The 20263-nt window shown below is 39.0% G+C and overlaps 1 protein-coding gene and 1 pseudogene across 1 annotated transcript; one reads left to right on the top strand and one right to left on the bottom strand.

Annotated features, from left to right (window-relative positions):
* The first annotated feature begins 3732 nt into the window (after positions 1 to 3732).
* LOC139110248 (uncharacterized) lies at positions 3733 to 4335 on the top strand. The gene has a single exon (XM_070669879.1). It carries the CDS (start codon positions 3733 to 3735, stop codon positions 4333 to 4335), a length of 603 nt encoding a protein of 200 aa, XP_070525980.1.
* Positions 4336 to 10012: 5677 nt separating this feature from the next.
* On the bottom strand, positions 10013 to 19933 carry LOC139110243 (uncharacterized; annotated as a pseudogene).
* Positions 19934 to 20263: the final 330 nt, after the last annotated feature.

The following is a 20263-nucleotide window of genomic DNA, read 5'->3' as shown; positions in this document are numbered from 1 at the left end:
AGGCGGGTACAGATACGGGTTCGGTTCCGTCGCGCCTGATAACTGATCCTGTCGATAGCTCGATAGTGAATCAGAAACCCAAAAAGAAAAAGAAGAGGATGTCTAATCCGTCGGTATTGACTCCTCAAGTTTCGCCAAATAGTACGCAAGCTGATCAGACCAAGTCACAGGAAAATACCGCTACATCATTGCCTACCAAAAGCATGGCGATGCAATCTGTATCCGGCAGCCATATGGCTGCTGCCGACGAATCTACCGACGCAATTAAAAATTGCAAATTGCCACCTTTCTGGAAGGAGAACCCGGGGCTCTGGTTTTTTGAGGTTGAATCTGCTTTCCAGATCAACCGCGTCACGAACGACGATTTTAAATACCACATGGTGGTTTCCAAACTGGACTCCGACTCCCTCCAGGAAGTGGCAGACATCATTAAGTCTCCGCCGCGAGAACGCAAATATGCGGGCCTCAAGAAGGCCATTCTTGATCGGTTTATGAACTCGGCGGACCTACAAATGAGGAAGCTGCTGACCCAATTAGAGCTGGGTGATCGAAAGCCCTCGCAATTACTCCGTCGCATGCGATCTCTCGCGGACAATCGCGCTTCGGAAGACGTTCTTCGTGTTAAATAGATGGACCTGCTGCTTCCTAGTGCGCAGCGTTTATTACGCTTCTTTAAGACTTCTTCGCTGGATGAGCTTGCGGCCGCGGCAGATGAGCTCCTCGAGGATAACACTAATCCTACTGTTTTAGCCGTGTCTGCAAATAAAATACCGGCTGAGGCAAATTCTGTCTGTTCTATGGATCCTTCGATTCAAACCTCACTTTTGGCTCTACAGATTTCAATGTCGCAGCTCATCGGACTCAGTCGCGATCTTCTCAATCAGATGAAGAGTTTAACTGCTTTCAATCACGACCGTCGCACAAGGGAACGCTCTTTATCTCAGTTTTGATCGCGTCTACGCTTCCGCGAAGCTCCTTCTGACATTTGTCGCTATCATCAGCGATGGGGACCCATGGCTTTACGTTGTATTCAGCCATGTAAATTTGTTCAGAAGGCTACCCCTCCAACCGCGTCGGGAAACTAATTGCGCCAACGCACGTTTAGGCGGCTACCATTGGCCTTCCCAACTCAGAAAAACGCCTAATCGTTTTTGATCGAGCTTCGGGAATTGAATTTTTAATTGACTCCGGCTCTTCTATTTCCGGCTCTTATACCACGCGGCGAGGTTCACGTCAAACCGAATCCCAAACTTACGCTCTTTGCGGCTAATTCGACCCGGATTAAAACATACGGTCAACAAAATCTCACTGTCAATCTTTCTCTCAGACGGGATTTTAAATGGAATTTTATTATTGCTGATATTACCACAGCTATTTTGGGAGCAGACTTCCGTGCGCGTTACGGTCTTCTCATTGACCTTAAAAATAAGAAATTAATAGATTCTAAAACAAATGTATCTACCATTGGTTTTTGTTAAGCGGTGCGGGATTATAATATCTCACACGTTGAAAAACGACCTATTCCGGAAGGACCTTTCAGGGACAGCTACGACAAATTACTTTAAGAATATGCGGATCCTGCGTCATCAACAGCTTTAACGTTCACTGACAATCCGACTGCTGTTCGCCATCACATCATTACGCAAGGACCTCCGACTTACGAGCGACCTCATCGCCTCATCGGTGATCGGCTCAACGCAGCAAAGAAAGAATTCAATAATTTACTGGATAAAGGCGTCATTCGTCCATCGAGTCAATGGGCTAGTCCACTTTACCTTGTCTCCAAGCCCCTGGGTGGTTGGAGAGTTACGGGTGATTATAGACGTCTCAACACCCAAACGATTCCGGACCGTTACTCGCCACCTATCATCGAGGATCTATTGCAAGACTGTGAAGGAAACAAAGTCTTCAGCACAATAGACCTGCAAAAGGCATACTATCAAGTGCCGGTAACAACGGAAGACATCGAGAAGACAGCCGTAACAACTCCCTTCGGTTTTTTTGAGTTTCTTGGTATGCCCATGGGACTTCGCAACGCTTCTCAGACATTCCAGAGGGTTATGAACAATCTTCTACAAGAAATGCCTTTCGTCAAAAGCTATTTGGATGATCTGCTCATTCTCTTTTCCTCTTATGAAGAACATCTGGAACACTTAAAGCAGCTGTTCAGATTACTTCGGGAAAACAACTTGTCTATCAATCTGGAGAAGTGCTGCTTCGGAGAAACATCTGTTAACTTCCTAGGATTTACGATCTCCAAACAAGGATACGAACCTCCACCACGCAAGGTTCAAGCCATTCGCGAATTTCCAAAACCACAGACTTTTACGCAACTGCGTCGATTCCTCGGGATGCTCAACTACTACAGGAGATGTATTCCTTACGCAGCTTCTACACAGGCTTCTCTACACGAGCTTCTCAAGAATATACCAAAGAAGAGCAAGAAAGACATCGTATGGACAACAGAGACTGATCAGGCTTTTGAAGACTGCAAGGATGCCATAGTCCATGCTTGCAAGCCTTCCTTTCTTAATAACACGGCACCTCTGACTCTCACGACGGATGCCTCAGACACAGCGATCGGTGCCTCTCTCGAACAAAAAATCGACAGTGTATCAAAACCCATCGGATTTTTCTCCCGTAAACTGAGTGACACGGAAAAAAGATACAGTACCGACGACAGAGAACTATTGGCAATCTTCGCATCTATCAAATTTTTCCAACGATTCTTAGAAGGACAAAGCTTCACCATCAGAACGGCCATAAACCGTTGGTTTACGCCATCTTACAGCGTTCGGATAAAGCCTCACCACGACAAGCTCGCCAACTTGACTACATCCTGCAATTTAATGCGCACATAGTGCATTTTAAAGGGCAGGATAACAGCGTGGCAGATTCTCTCTCTCGAACGTGCACTATTGATATGCCAGCTCAGCTTGACACTCGCACAATTCACGAGGCTTAGTCAAGAGACAATCAGCTTCATGAAGTTCTCTTTAATTCTTCGCTCAACCTTCAGAATTTCTTCATCGATGGATTCAACATCTTCTGCAACACCTCCGATGGACTGGTGCGACCCTACCTACCGCTGGATCTTCGACGCACCGCCTTTGATGTCATCCACAGTTTGTCTCATCCCAGCAACAGAACAACTCTGAAGACCATCAAATCAAAATTCTGCTGGCCTAACATTAATTCAGACATTGCCCATTGGACACGGACCTGTGAATCGTGCCAACGTGCCAAAGTCTCTGAACATAACCGTACGGCCCTCGACAAATTCACGTGCCCTGACAACCTCTTCAAGCACATTCATCTGGACATCATCAAAATGCCGCTTTGTCAAGATTATCAATATTGCTTGACAATCATTGATCGTTTTACCAGATGGCCTGTCGTTATTCCTTTAAAGAACATCTCAGCCCGTACTGTCGCCGACGCTTTCTACGACTCATGGATTTGTGTATACGGAACACCTCTTACAATCACATCAAACCAGAGAAGTCAATTTGAATCTGCTCTTTTCTCCTGTCTGGCCTCATTCATGGGAACTCACCGGATTCATACAACGCCATACCATCCACAGGTTAACGGAATTGTTGAGCGCCTTCATCGCACACTCAAAACAGCATTAATGTGTGATCCACAACTCTATGGCCGAATCTACTTCCTTCGGTATTACTCGGCCTCAGAATTGCACACAAGGAGGACCTGGACGCCTCCTCTGCAGAAATGCTTTACGGCACTACTCTTCGTTTACCTGGAGAATTTTTTGTGACACGCTACTTACAAGCAAATTCTGCCAAATTTTTAACCAACTACCAACGCTTCATTCAAACTATTAAACCAGTTCCGACTTCTCATCATTCAACAGTCAAGCCGTTCCAATATCCTAAGCTTTCAACGTGCATCCACGTTTTCAAACGCGTCGACACGATCAGAAAACCTCTGCAGCCACCTTATACAGGACCTCATAAGATCATCAAACGACTTAACGACAAAACATATGTCATCAAGATTGATGAACTGGAGAAAGTCGTCTCTACAGATTCATTGAAACCGGCTTTCTTGGAAACAAATGTCAGTGAACGTCCAACTGCATCACGTGCTCCTGTCAATTCTTCTAAAGATCTTATCTTCTCATCACCTGAGGTGCATAAACCTTCATCTTCAAAACCACGAAGAGTATCGTTTCCTTCTCTGGATGATCAGGAAACTGGAGGGGGAGTGGTTGTGGCGGATCCCTCCGACGTCACACGCCCGATGACGCCACCTCATACATTACCGGCCGTCCGGAAAAAAAAGCAAATTTTAATCCCGCGGCCTTCCTTTTAATATTAGTCACTCCGTGATCATCGTCCGACATCAGCTTTTGTCTCGGGACTTCCCCGGTTGATTACGGTTAATCTCTCGGGACTTTCCCGATTTACTTTTCTAAGACAACGGCTCGGAAGGCTCGTTGCGTCAGCCGAGCCCTCAGAGTCCCTCCGAGTTTCAGAGCGAGCACATCGCTGAGCTGTCGTCTTCCACGACACTTAATATTTTCTACTGTCGATCGCGTACCAATTTGTGCATCGAGTGCATACGTGCGAATTACACTGCGTGCCCAAGCCTGGCCAGGCCTCTTGCGAATCACGAACTGCGAACTGCGAACTGCAAACTGCGAGTTCCTTGCGTCTGCTGCTGACAGCATCTTTCCGCCGCTGCGGAATACAGATATGTCGACGCGGTCTATACCGACCCGCTCTTATTTCCTCAAATGAGAGGATTACTTTTCTTTATTATTTGTATGCTTCTCTTTATTACATTTATAATCGCGTGTTACTTTCTTTACCTATTTGTTAAATATATTTGATTGTTAATTGTGAACTGTCAAGTGTTTGCCTTTCTGTCCTAACTTGTGACTCCCTTACTCTGCGCGACTTGTAGCGCCGTCTGGACACCGTCAACGTCCACATATATACTTGTTCTGAATCACCCTGTATATATATTTCAACCTATCCTCGCCCCTTACGCGGATCCCGAAGGACGGACCCCGTGCATCGGCTGCGGTGCAACAGATAAATTAAAAAAATAATATTAGCTGCTTATATTCAGTTTTAAGGAGTAAAACCACCCCTCAAAGTTAATACCGCTTTATACATTTTTGGATATATCTCGAAAACTATGTGAAATATAAAAAAATATTACATACAAAAGTTTTATGGTAAAAATAGTTTTATTTAACAGCAGTAACAAAATTAAAAAAATAAAATTTTAACAAATTTTTTTTGTTTAATTGTTATAAAAATTTTTTTTTATTTTATTACTGGAGCTAAATAAAACTATTTTTATCATAAAACTTTTGTATGAAACATTGTTTTATATCTAAATTACTTTTCGAGATATATTTTAAAAAAGTATAAAACCGTCTCAACTTTGAAGGGTGATTTGACCTCTTAAAACCTTATATTAAATATATATTTTTTTGTTTTTTTTAATTTACCTAATATCCACTCCTACATGTATAAAAAGTTTTATCAAATTCTGAAATCTCATATACCCAACGTTTTTTTGCGTTAGTAACAAAAAATTCTACAATACCTTTAAATAAAAACTCCACGTTATAGTTTTATCTAAATAAAGTGTATGGGAAAGGGTTTCTACCAATTAATTATACATATACGTTTTACTTTTAATGTTTTATTTTTATTCCCTGACGTTACTCCGACTATTTGTTAACTTTACATTGAATTATGACATTAATTTTATTTATTTATTTATGTGTCTATATTTATAATAAAAGCAAAAAAAGAAAAATAGATACGTATTTAAAAATAGATATGTTAAATAATTTGAATCAGAAATTACGTCGTATTACATTAGAAAATAAACATGGACTTTCGTTTCCGATAGCGTAGCGAGCGGACGTATGTGTGAGCGAGTGCGTGTTGGGAAGAAGGTTTTTTGGTTAAGGAAAAGTTTATAGAAGAGGAGGTGTGGTGCTGAGAATAAAGGGAAAGGTTTTTAAGGTCGGTGATTAAAGGAAAAGTGAAGAGATAAAAGTAAAGAAAGAAAACAGAAAGTGTAAGGCGGAAGATTTGGACGTTAGATTGGCAGTGACACTGAGACAAAGGGTAAGACAAAGAAAAGGAGAAAGATAAAGAGGCGAAGAGGAAAGAAAGAGATAGTAAAGACAAAAGAAAAGTGACAGGGTATATATAAAATATGAGTGAACAGGGAAAGGAAAGTGTTGAAATATGTAATGAAGAAAGAAAAGGGGAAAAGAAAGTAAAGAAAAAAGTGGAGAGTCCGGCGAAAGTAAGCATGTTAATGAGGAAAAAATCAAATAGTTTGCCGATTATGGAAGCATGGCAGAAAGGTGAGAAGAGGAAGGAGAGACAGGAGGAGAAAGGGATGGCAGAGGGTTTGGAAGAATTTAGGAAAAGTGTAATGGTGTATAGGTCGCCAGTAAAAGCAATGGGGGAGGAAGAGAAAGGTGAAAAAGGAGGAAAAGGAGGGGTAAGCAGAAAGAGATTTGAGGAAGTGATAAAGGAAATGAGGAATGGGTTTGCAAGAATACAAGCCCAGATGGTGGAAGTTAAAGAGATTAAAGTGCAGATTAAAAAGGAAATAGAGGATTTAAAAGCGATATGGAAAAAAGAGAAGGTAGGTTTAGAAAAAAGGATAGACGAGATTGAAAAGAGAATAAAAGAGAAAAAGTACGGGGAAGGAAAGGAAGTGGAAGTGTCAGGAGAAATGTGCGAAAGAGTATTAAGTTTGGAGGAGAGAACTAGAATGTTGGAGTTGGGAAAAGAAAGGGAGAGAAAAGAGTAGAGGAAGAACAATTTGATTATAAGAGGGATAAAAAAAGAGGATAAAAAGTCATTAATGGGACAGGTGGAAGAGGTATTTGGATCAGTAGGAGTGAAAGCGAGAATAGAGGATGTCGATAAAATAGGGGGAGTTAATAAGGGAGGTTTTGGGATAATATGGGTAAAAATGGAAAATTTTAGGGATAAATTGGAAATAATGAGAGGGAAAGAAAAATTGAAGGACAGAACAGAATGGATAGGGGATGATCTGACAGAGTATGAAAGGAAAGTAGAATGAATAATAAAGAGAGAGGCAAATAAAATAAAGAGGAAGGGAAAGCAAGTTAAGATTGGTTCCTATTTAAAAAAAGGTGTTTTACGTTTGAATTTGCTGAATCTCGAAATCTCGAATCTATTGTTGCCGTTTAAAACTCGCGCTGATTGGTTCTCTCTTGTTTGGCTTGCTTCTCGCCAAGCGAGAGAAAATGTCAGCTGTCAAAAAAGAAGTTATGAGGTTTGGTTTTTTGAAGTAAAACATTGCGCGCGCACAATTAATTAATATTGAAACATGTTTCAAGGTTCGACTTAATTGCTATTTTATTGAATTAATGCGCGCGCACAGCACGCGCCTGTATTGTTCTAGTATAAAAAAATATGGGTAAACAGAAAACTTTGGTTATGGAATGATCTGAAGGAAGAGTTGAGAAAATGGGAAGGAGCAAGGACTTTTGAGACAGAAAGGAGCAAGATAAAGTGGTTGACGGTAGACAGAATAAATGTAAATTTTTTTAAATTGATGGGTAAAGCGAAGATAAAGAGTTGGACTGGAAAAGAAAAGTGGAGGGTAGAGGGGGTAGAGAAGAAGATAGGGAAAGGAAGGAAAGGGTTAATGGAAAGTTAGGAGCAGAAGTTAGGAAAATGAGGATAAGTTTTTGGAACATGGCGGGGTTAGAAAATAAGGACGAAGAGTTTTGGAAGGGTATAGGAAAATGGTATGTGATATATATGTATGAAACGTGGCTGAAGGAAAAAAGATGGAATAGGATAAAGCATAGGTTGCCAAAGAATTATAAGTAGATTAATAAGGAAACAAAAAAAAAGTAAAAAAGGGAGAGCAATGAGTGGAATGGTAATGGGGTGAAAGGAAGATTTGAAAAAAGAAAGAAAAATAGGTTTTGAAGATAAGAATGGATGGATAGGATTAAAGATACGGTGTAGGGGAGTATGGTAAAAAATAGCGGGGGTATATGTTAGCGGAGGAGTAGAAGACATGATTGAGTCTATGAGATTATGGCTAGAGAAAATGGAGAAGGGGGTAAAATATTTGATAAAGAGAGATTTCAATGTAAGAACGGAAAAGGAGGGGAGGCTATGGGATGAAAATGCAGAAGAAAACAAGGAGAAAAGAGAAAGGAAAACAATGGATAAAAAGATCACGGGAGAAAAAAGAAAATTTTATGAAGCATTGGAAGAAGTAGGATGGGGGATAATAAACGGGTGTGTAAGGGGGGATAAAAAAGAAGAGTGGACGTATGTGGGAAGAAGGGGAAAGACGTGTTGCACCGGAGCGGTGCACGGGGTCCGTCCTCCGAATATACACGTTCGGTGTAGATGGTTTTTTTAATAAATGTAGATATTTGTTGCAATCGTTAAATGCGTTTATTCTTCCTTGTACATCGGCGTTGGAGTTACGAGTCGCTACTTCGTACTCTCAGACTGACTTGCACGAGCTTTGGAGCTCGTGCATTATATATTATTTTCGGTCTTGTCAGCGAAATAGCAGAAGGAAGTGGCCGCGTGCCCTACTGCCTTCTGCTGATAGCGCGCGATGACGAAAGGCTGACAAGACGGCTTCTTAGACTCAGCAGATTCCAACAGTTTGGCAATCTGCTGAGTTGTATAAAAAATGTGGCGCACGCGGTGGTCAACGACCAGCGTGCGCTGTCGGGTTACAACAGACGGTAATAGATTTTGTTATTAGTAATACGGAGACGAAAGAAGAAATTATAGAAATAAAGGTAGGGAAGGAGGTAAATTCAGACCACCAACCGTTAATAGTGTCGGTAAGGGGTGGAAGAGGAGAGGTGAGAAGATTTAAGCATTAAAAAAAGAGAATTAAGTTAGAATGGAATAAGGAGAAAAGAAAGATCTTTAGGAAGATGTTTGGAGAGAGAAGGGAAAGAGGGGATAATATAGAAGAAAATTGGAGTTTTAGTTAGGAACTAGGAAGGACTAAGAAATTAGTGAAGAAAGAAGTGGATAAGGTAGGTGAAAGGCCATAGGGAAAATAGTGGGATGAAGATTGTAGGAGTAGTAAATGTAAAGTAAAAGAAGAAATGCGAAAATGGAGAAAGTGAAAAGGTAGCGGGGAAAAGAATAAGAAGGTAAAGGGAAAATATAAAAGGCTGTGTAATAGTAAAAAATTTTAGGAGAAGGTGAGATGAGAGAAGAAGATAGAACAGGTAAGAACGGAGGGAGATGTATGAAAAATAGTGAACAAGGGAAGAAAGAGAAAAAAGGAAACAGAGGAAAAAATAAAGATTGAAGAATGGGATGATTATTTCAGAGATATGTTAGGAGGGGTGGAATGGTGAGTAGGGGGTGAAGTAGGAAGAAGTAGAGAAGAAGATGAGGAAGGAGATATAGAGAGGGAGGAGTTTGAGAGAGTAATTAGAAAGTTAAAGTAATTAGAATGTGATTAGAGAAGGATGAGGCGTGGGAGCATATATGGAAGGAGTGTATAGATTAGTGGGATGAGAGAAGTTGGAAGGAGGTGGTGGAGGAAATTTTAGGAGGGGAAGGAAGAGGAGTAGAATGGTTAGAGATATTGGAAAGGACAAGAGATAAAATAGGTGTGAATGGAGGAATGAATGGGGATGAGAAGAAGGAAAAAAAAATGAAAAGCATCGGAAGCGGGGGTCCAAGGTATGAGTGTGAAGTAAAATAAGGTAGAGGATGTAGGTGTATGAGTGGAAATGTGATCTCTCTTTTTCTCGGCGTGTAATCAGTAAGGTAGAAATGTAAGAAAGAGTAAAATAAGATTTTATTTTCAGGAATTGGAAGAAGTAAAAAAAAAGACTGTAAAGGTTAAATTAAGATAGAGATAAGGTAATATTGTAAAATGGAGGTTTATAAAAGATTAAAGGTGGCGAGTAGGAAGAAATAAAAATGTAAAGGAATGGAATAGTATGGAGGAATGAAAAGAAAATAGAATGGAAGAAAAAGGCTGTAAAAATAGATATTGAGAATAAAGTTCGTATATTAGTGGTTATGTTATGTTGCTGTTATGTAAAAGAAGAAGTTTGTATACAAGTCCCAGTGTACCTTTTTATAAGAAATAAACACCTTTTATATATATATACAGGGTAAATTTTAATAGTTGTAGCAGAAAAAAAATTATAGTTTGTTACTTAACGTCGGTGTCTCTTAACAAATTATAATTTTTTTATTATTCAGTCGTTGCCTCGCTTCAATATTGAGCATAACAGATAACCATGGCTCATAATTTTACTAATAGTGAGATATATGACATGCTTTCAGTGTTCATACTATGTCACGAAAATCCGAGCGTAGCCGCGAGAATGTACTCTCAGCGGTATCCGGAGCGCAAGCAGCCGTACCGACAAATTTTTCCAAGGCTGGTGGCGAGGCTTCGACGTTACGGACAATTTCGTCCTATTAAGCCTGCAGGTATAACATATTTAATTACAACACTTTTGCTAAAATAAGTTTATATCTTTACATTATTTTTATATTTTTTATAAGCCGAACACGGTATATAAACACGGCTGAAATCCGAGAAATAGTTTGGAATAAAACGACCATTAGTACGAGGACCGTAGCTCGGAACCAAGGAGTGAGTCAGGCGACGGTATGTAAAGCTTTAAAATCGGGTCACTTCCATCTCTATAAAATCTGCTTTACTCTCAAGAACTCCATGTTAACGATGACGTTCGCAGATTGCGGTATTGTCGGTGGTTTCTTAATGTAAGTGAAGAAAACTATTATTTTGCAAAATACATTCTGTTTTCGGACGAATGTATTTTTCATAATAATGGTGTGATTAACCGCCACAATTTACATTATTGGGCCACCGAGAATCCCTACTGGATGCAGCAAACGCATTCAGAAGTCCGGTGGTCTGTGAATGTTTGGGCGGGTATTCTTGGGAACCACATCGTTGGACCATATTTTATCTCGGGAAAGATCGATGGCCAACAATACCGAAGATTTCTTAGACGAGATCTTGGAAATTTATTGGACGATGTGCCTTTGGAATCACATATGAATATGTGGTTCCAACAGGATGGCCACCCTGCGCATACGGCCAATAAAACAAGAGCCTTGTTGAACAGAAAATTCGGTAATCGTTGGATCGGTTTTCATGGTCCTCACGAATAGCCGCCGCGTTCACCAGACCTAACACCGCTAGACTTCTTGTTGTGGGGTCACGTTAAACAAGAGGTTGACGCTACGCGACCTGCAAGCGTAGATGATTTGAAAGACAGGATTGTGCGAGCTTGCCGCGCAATAAGTCCGCAGATCCTACGCCGGGTATGTAGCGCATTATTGAAAATGGCGGTATTTTGTGAGCGGATGGAGGGGGCTCATTTTGAGCAATTACTTAAATAAAGTTTTAAACGAATATATTGCGGACATGTTGCGCACGATTGCATGCCGATAAAAATTTTCATTTGCATGTACTTTTACGCAATATGACTCAATATATCTGTTTAGCTTACCGTCGGAAATAGGACGAAATGTGGTACGATATGGCTACGGGCGAAAGTCCACTTTAAAAAACTTAACGCGCCAAAAGTGGCACTTTAAAGGTTGTGTGGAAGTCCACTTTTAAAGCCACAAATATTATTAATAATATTTATATTAAATAAAAATGTTTAACTTGCTTATACACGCGGTTGTTTTTTATAGCCCCGCGATCTATTGAGAAAATCGGTAATTAAAGTTCCAGTCGGTAATTAGTTCGTACGGTAAAAGACTGGTATAACCATTAAAATTCACTTTGTATTCATAAAATTTTTTGTTCGTGCTTCAATTCGAGTGATTGATAATAAAATTGAAAGTAAATATAAATTTTTCGTGATTTATCGAATGACGAGAAATAACAACAAAAATGAAACAGTCAGGTTGTGTCGATAACCTTGTCAAACTTTTCGATTAACTTGATGCGGATGTTTCTGATTCTTGACTCTTAACATATTAATGAATAAATTTGTATCAAAATGTAACAATGTTTGAATTATAATTTCTATAAATTTGCATTGTTTTTTATTTATTTAAACATATTATTTGTACGTACTTAAAACGTTTACATTCACTATTTGTACACTATTTGCGTTTCATAATTATACATTGTAAGAAATGTTTAAGTGTAAAAAGGTAGATATGCTAAAATTTACGGATTATAATTAGTACAATAATGGTATTCTTCATAAAAATGCTTAAAACAGAATATTTAACACACCATGCACAGCGTATAAAAGCATCCATTTCACAAATTTTACATTTAGGTATATGTTTTTGTATAATAATGCGATTAAATGTACCGCGCCCACCAGCGGCAGCATCTCATGAGCGCACGGCAGCGTCGATTGAATTCTAATTGATCCGTTAATCGATTAGCGGCGCTTTCGTGTTCCGCCCGTTCGTTGCCGGTTCCGGTACCGACAATTGTATGTTGGCACTCAATGTGATAACACGTGCGCGGATTGTGTAACTCAAGATTTACATTGGTGATTTGGACGACTCAACGGAAGCTACTCAGTTAAAATTGTAGGCTTTCTCAACTTATAAGAAGGAGCAACTCAGCGTAAACTACAGGTACATCACCATTGTCATTTCATCAAGGCCAAGAGGTTCAGTGATACTCGCGGCAGAATAGACTCAAAATCAGATAATAGACTCACACGCGATTAATATAATTTCGTGTTCTCTTATTTGTGGACTTATTGTGCTTCTCAACTCAACTGAACTTACGCCCAATGCGGTATTTAGCCGACACGTGCAACGTCACGTGAACAGAGCGTGAGCCGCGACCGCTTCATTATAAAGGATGTGTTTTGCGTATTCTAATTAAAATCTATTGACCTCCTCATGTTTCTGTGCATAAATATTGTATATAATAATGTAAAATAACTTTATCTAGTTTTACGAACAGTTTTTTATTTTTAAAGTAACATAAATCCACTGGATTTTGAAATTCTCCAGAATGCGTTTCTACATATCCGCTTTTAATCCAAGCATATTTGAAAAGATTTTTGAACCTAGGTAAAGAAAGCTAATTGTGCGTTAGTGATTGCAACTTTATTATTTTATTATTGGAATGCAAATTGACATCTCTTTCTTGGAAAATTACATTATCTAAAAATCTGCGTACAAAATTTTTCCAAATCCGGAATCTAAACACATCTAAAAGTTGAATCATACTCGTCGTCTTTTTCGGAATGGTTACAAATTGTACTTCCTTTTTATTTGGAATTAAATGCTGTAACTGGCTTAGACAGTGTCCCGTCCACGAGTCAAGTAGTAGCATGCTTTTATGACCAGTATTCGGTAGGTACACTTCGCTAAAACAAGTTTCAAAATGTTCAGATGTAAGTTTCCCTGATTTCGAAGCTTGAATATAGATGTTAACTGGACGGAAAAGAAATTTTTCCACTCTTGGACCAAATATTCCTTTAGATTCCTTTAAAACCAAGTATAATGGTTAAAAAAGACTTCCACTTGCTGAAATAATCGGCATTATAGTGTAACTGTGTGTCGTAGCAGATACCGATTGAACCGTTGCTTCAACTGTTTTTATTCCTATTTTCGCCAATGTTCTCCCAGAATGTATTTCAAGGTTGAAGCCACTCTCATCTACATTATAAACTTCTTCATCTCCAATAACTGGAATACTAGATTTTACGTTTGAAACAAACGATTCTGCGATATCTCGTAGATTTTCTATACTTTTAAGCGTAACTCGCGTTCTGAATGTTGTTATCTTACGGGAAACAATTCTATGTACTGTGACGTGGCGGCTTTCGCTGCCTTGTCGCAGCTTCCCGCGGCCGTCCCAGGGCGCAGCGGCGCCGGACGAACCGCCGAGAAGAGAGGGGCGAGGGGTCGCGAGAACGCTTCCGGAATTCTTTGTCCGTGTCCGAGCAATAAAATTTGACGGCCGTGGTTATGCTTCTTGTTGCTATCGTATGTCGCCGAGGCTACGGGCCAGCCACACCGTGCGGGGGAAGCGAAAGTAGCGGGAACCGCGGAAATAATAACTGACGCCCGGATAAAGAGACGACAACATGCAAGCCGAGGATGGGAGGCCACTCATCCCGAGAACACCTGAGGATGCGTCCGACCAAAGCACCTCGTCTCTGAAATCCGACAACGGAAGGATCACGAAGGCCTTGAAGAGGACCATCCAAAATTCGCGCCAACCTATTAGTTACCGATAGGGTCCCGCGAGGGCTGCCACGTCCGCGGAAAATTGGCGACTTCGCGCGCGGAAAAATCCGCGAGACCTTGGGGTGGGGATACGCCCGGCCTCGTGTCGAAATTTCGCGCGGTCCTCGCTCTCTTCCGTGTGGGCAAGCAAACCGAGCGGTCGACCTAAGCGATAGCGAGCGATAGCGGGAGCAAGTGAGAGGACTACTCTGTGTGGAAGCGGCCACTAGCGCTAGAGAGAGAGCGAAAACGAGTCCGTGACAGGGAGAGCAGTTATCGATGAGGATCTTTCAACCGCTTTGCGGCGTTAATATTTTTGTGAAGCCTCCCGCTTCTCGAGAAGACGACAGCGTATTCGGACGATACCCGGCCACTCGGAACGGGTACCCGGGCCCGGTAGATCTCTTAGTGAAACGTGTCGCGGAGCAAGAATCCCGCGCGGATCAGTGGCTTTCGACGGGCGTTCAGATAACGCCGGCCGGATCCCGCGGGGAAAAACGGGACAGCAATCGGTTGCATGTATCGGTGACTGCTTTCTGACGGATTTGATTGTCTACGACCACACGGAGAGCCCTTGGCAGCGGCCGGGGTAGGAATTCGCGTTCGCGACTTCGTTGACGACGGGTGACCGTACATACTTTACGCGTAGATTCTTTAATGTTGCGACGTCCGGCGAAAACACGCCGCGTGCATGAGAGGCGCGTGGTCGGCGCCAAAACAGTCAGGGCCGACGCGAGAGTTACGAAAAAGCGAGATCTAAATAAACTAATCGTTAGCGATTTTGGTATTGTTAATTTGCCGATACGATCAAGGCAACTTTACGGCACTCGATCGCGTTTCTCCTTTTCTTTTCGCTATTTTATATCATTCTTTTTTTATTATTATTATTTTATATTCCGTAATAAACGGCGTACTGGTTTACCCGATTTTTGGGTGTCGCGTAAAACTTATTTTGTGCCGTCGTTTCCGTCCGTCCGAGAATTCCGCCCGCTATACCCCGCCCCTCTCCGTTTGGATGAGCTAGCCCCTGCGCGTGACGGCAGTTCGAGTTTATCGTTATTTGCTGGGAAAAGAGAATTAATTCGCGAATAAAATTGGCACGGCTGGGCTCGTGCCTGGCGCCCAAAACCATCTCGTTGTCTGATCACGCCGTCCCGCGCCGGGATACGGCTGAGGTACCGCGACCCCTCCTCCCTCCCTATCCCCTCGTGTCACGGCGGCGCACGAATTTTTCGTCCGTGCTCGGCCGTCTCTTTTGCTCGCGACTTTCCTCCGCGAGGGGGAAAGTATAAAATCGTGACAGTACATTCTTAAATTTCCAAATCCACCATTTACTTGCCTTAAATTCAAGTAAATCCATTTGATTCTTTGCTTCCAAGACCCATAATCTTAAATTCATATCATGTATAATAGTTTTTCTATCACAACCTTCTTCAAACTTTTGCAGTACATATTCCGTTATAAATGCAAATTTGTCTGCATTTGTTTCACCTTTCTCTATACACATTTCCCATCTATGTAGCTGTTGTAACGATTTAACTTTGCAAAAACAGTTTTGTACACTACTTAAAGTTCGACGTGTCGTTTTTCCGTTTTTCCAAAATTTAACAGCTTTTCTTTGTAATAAAAACCGATCGTTTAACCTTCATTATCAATAATGCATTCTTCAGATTCAAATGTGTCTTCTTCTCTTTCTGCTGGTGTAATATACTTTACAACTTGTACATCGTGCAGTTCTGATGGATCAGCAAAATCAAGCATGTAATCATGTTTAAATGATGATATTGAACGTGTATCTTGACATTTTTGTATAATGTTACGAATTTCTTGTGTACTTTAATTTCAAATGGAGTTAATGGTGTGATACTTACAATTTAAAATGTTGCTAACGTATTAATTACGTTTGCAATATTGAATGATGTTATATTAAAGAAAATTCTATCTAGAAAAGATCACAAACTTTTCAATATAATAATGTCAGATTGCTGTCTTAAGTAAAACTGAAAATAATATTTCCGACATATTTATATAAATCAAAAGACGCAATAAAACTCATTTTTATTAAATAACTTGATATCATTTTTGTTTGCAATAATGTAATATAGTGTTATTCATATCATAAATAAGAGAGTAAAAACATCCGCATCAAGTTAATCGGAAAGTTTGACAAAATTATCGATAAAACCTGATTCCGTTTCATTTTTGTTGTTATTTCTCGTCTTTCGACAGATCACACAAAGTTCACATTTACTTTCAATTTCATAATCAGTCACTTGAATTGAAGCACGAACAAAAAAGTTTGATATTAAAAATGAATTATTGCACACAAAACTTCCCAATGTTGAATATTTAAAGATTCTCTAACTTCTTTTGGTGGAAATTTTATTATTATTATTGAGCGTATTAACCTGATTAAATCGTTCTTATATTGAGAAGCTTTTCTCATATAGAGTAACAAATAAATAAAAAATTTTTTAGTTGCGGCTCAAAAATAATTCTTTACTACCTCTTCCTTTCTGTATAAAAAATGAGTAATTACAATTTATGAGAGATTTACGATTAACGCCGCGGGGATGGTAACGCGGTCGTGGCCGGTTTATTTAACGCGGAAAGACGGATGGAAGCCCTTCGAATATACGAGTTACGTGGAGACACGCGTTGAGCACGTGGCCGATAGATGAGATCCGCACTGAGTTTAAATAATGAGTTTCACGCGTGAGTTAGTCTTTAATTCGATATCTGTCTAAATGTCTTTGAGAGCCCGCACTCAGTTAAACTGAGTCACGATTATATTAATCGTGAGATCACACGCTGCGAGATCTGATGAGCTACTGAGCACGAGGTTCAACACGCCTCGTGCTGCAGGATGATGTCTTCCAGAAGATTCTTGGCGTGTTGCACACGGCGAGGATGATCTGGATGAGTTGTACTGAAGACAAAGCGATGAGTAGAACAATGAGTAGCACAATGAGTAAGAATTCCGAGAGAAGCACACTGCACGTTGTTGCACACGAGGTGATGCTTGGCACAGCTAGACGAACAATGATAAGCCTCGAGCCGGCAACGCCTTCGAGAATCAGACGCAATTATCGAACGACGGATCGATATCGATCCGTCGCCGGCGATCGGTCACGAGGTGCTGCCCCCGCGGCGGTAACATGGCCAATTAATTAAATTTAAATCTTTGAATACTTTCTCTTTCGCCCCCTTATCATCCTTCTTTCCTTTGTCTTACCCACAGCCTTTGTCTCCCTGTCACTGCCAACCTAACCTCCAAATCTTTTGCCTTACACTTTCTCTGTTTTCTCCCTTTACTTTTATCTCTTCACTTTCCCTTCAATCACTCACCTTAAAAACCTTCTCCTCTATCCTCAGCACCACACCTCCTCTTCTATAAACTTTTTCTTAACTATAAAACCTTTTTCCCAACGCGCACTCGCTCACACATACGTCAGCTCGCTACACTATCGGAAACGAAAGTCCCAAAAAAGTTTTATATTAAAGATGAATTATTGCACACACAGTTTCGCAATTTTGAATATTAAAAAATTCTCTGACTTTTTTTATGGAAATCTTATTATTATTATTGAGCGTATTAACCTGATTAAATTGTTCTTATAATGAGAAGCTTTACGCATATAGAGTAACAAATAAATTAAAAATTTTTTAGTTGCGGCTTAAAAATAATTCTTACGGAAATAAAGTTTTTTCATATGTAGAGGTTTTTTACTTTCCTCCATACAACTCGGAAACTATTAAAGATATCAAAAAAAGTTTTATCAAAAGTTTTATAGTAGAAACATCTCCGTTTAACTGCAATAATAAAATTAAAAAAAAAATTTTTTTTGTAATTTTATAAAACATTTTGTTAAAAAAATTTTTTTATCTAATTTTGTTACTGCAGTAAAATATAGTTGTTTTCACTATAAAACTTTTATATAAAATTTTTTTTGATATCTTAAATAGTTTTCGAGTTATATCGAAAAAAGTAAAAACCCTTCTATTTGTAAGGGGTGGTTTCACCCCTTTAAAGTGAAATTTAGCATAAACAAAAAATAGTTTTATGTTACAGATGAACTACTCTACATGCACACAAAGTATCATATTTTTTTTAATTTTCGGGTTGTTTAACCTTTTTTGTGAGTAATACTACGTGGGGACAAAGCCCACAAACCACAGATATCAGGAGGAAAAGGTCAAATCCAAGTCACTTTCTTGCCTAATATTTTTATTTTTTCTTTTTTGTAATTAAATATAATATTCATTTTTTTAATTAATTATTTTATTTTTATTTATTTATTCATATATTTATATAATATTTATTAATTTTTTATTTATTTATATTATTTATTTTATTATTAATTAAATAAAATTTATAATTGTTTATTTCGATACAGATTTAAAAACAAATAAAAAAATATTACCTATAGGTGACTTGAACTAGCGATCCCGCGGTTACGAGGCTAGAGCTGTCTGCGCTAGGTATTACGCTGCTTCGAAAATAAGTATAACTGTACTGTACTTAAACACATCGAAAATGTTTAAAATTAATTTTTTCTGTTATTTTTTAGAGATACATTGAGCTACTTTACCGGAGTAATGTGGAAACACTAATCTTCAAATTCTACGAGTTTGAACAAAATCGGTATTCTATGGAGTGCAACCTTCCCTTGTTAAACTTCAATTTGTTAATTTAGATCTTTCACTCTTCCGTGATTTCTTATAATTATGTGTACTTATTAATAACTAAAGAGATTCCTATCATTTATTGGAGCTTACTATTAATATTTATGCGTGGTTTCTGCTTTCAAGGGTATTATATATCGTACAGCTGTCCTTTATCAATCTGCGTTGCGATGACGCCACATGCGAAATCTAATATGTAGTGCGTGTAAATCTGACTAAACTTTTCCGAAGCTGCTTGCTTTTGTGATGCGAGTTCGTCCAGTCAGTTGAGCTCTGGCTCTCAAACCATGTAGTCAAAGTATGGAACGAATATAAACGTATTTATTATACCAAGTTGTTATTCCGAGCTTTTCCCTTCACCTTCCCAAATTACCAAATTTAGATATAACAAAGGGCTTAGTTTAATTCGATCAAGGTGTTATAAACAAAATAAAATTTTATCTTTGAACCTTCCAGTTATGTTAAATTTTTTTTTTTTTATGATTTGTTATTCTTAACCCACACAATTATGGCATATCCGCCTTTCGGTTTTAATAAGATATCGTGAGCGTGTCGCGATTGCGAGTCAAAAAGACTTTATTAATGCTTTTATTTTTGTTTTTTTTTAATGATATTTAATTGTATATTTAAGTGTTGCGTAAATTTTATTTCTGTTGTTTCAGCTTGCTGGTCCCCTTTCGCTACATAAAAATTTCGAGCATGTGTTTTTTCGATAGATAAATTTTTTAATGCTTTGTGAGTTTAGTTTTTTGAAAGAATATAATTTTCAAAAATTTATTGTTTGTTAATATTCATTCGTTAATGGATTATGGTCCGTTCTTTTATGGGATGTTTATTTTAATTGCGCGTCAAAAAAAAAAAAAAACGGTGGAATTTGAAACGTAACACCTTGTATAATAAAATTGAATAATGTACTATACATTTAAGTAAATCAAAATTTTTTTAAACAGCAGTGCCAAGTTCTTTTAAAATAAAATTTATGTTTTACTTACAGTAACCATATTTAGACTTCCAAAAATAACTCCTGTTGCTGTCGTTGTTATTGTAATTAAAATCAAAGGTTTTATCACACTAGTTACTTTACTTGTATATCTAAAACATTCAATTTTAAATTAATTAATTTTGTATATTATAAATTATAAGGAAGGAAAAATGGTAATAGCATTTATTGATATGAGGGCGGCTTTTGACTTTGTGGACAGAAAAAAATTGGTGGAAGCAATGAAGAAAAGGGGGGTAAGAGAGGGATTGATAAGAAGGTGTGAAGAAGTTTTGGAGGAAAAAGTAAATACAGTTAAAGTAAAGTTAAAGTAAAAGAGAAGAAAAGGAAA

Source organism: Cardiocondyla obscurior, linkage group LG02 (genome assembly GCF_019399895.1).
Source record: "Cardiocondyla obscurior isolate alpha-2009 linkage group LG02, Cobs3.1, whole genome shotgun sequence".
NCBI lineage: Eukaryota > Metazoa > Arthropoda > Insecta > Hymenoptera > Formicidae > Cardiocondyla > Cardiocondyla obscurior.
This window is presented reverse-complemented; position numbering and strand designations above follow the sequence as displayed.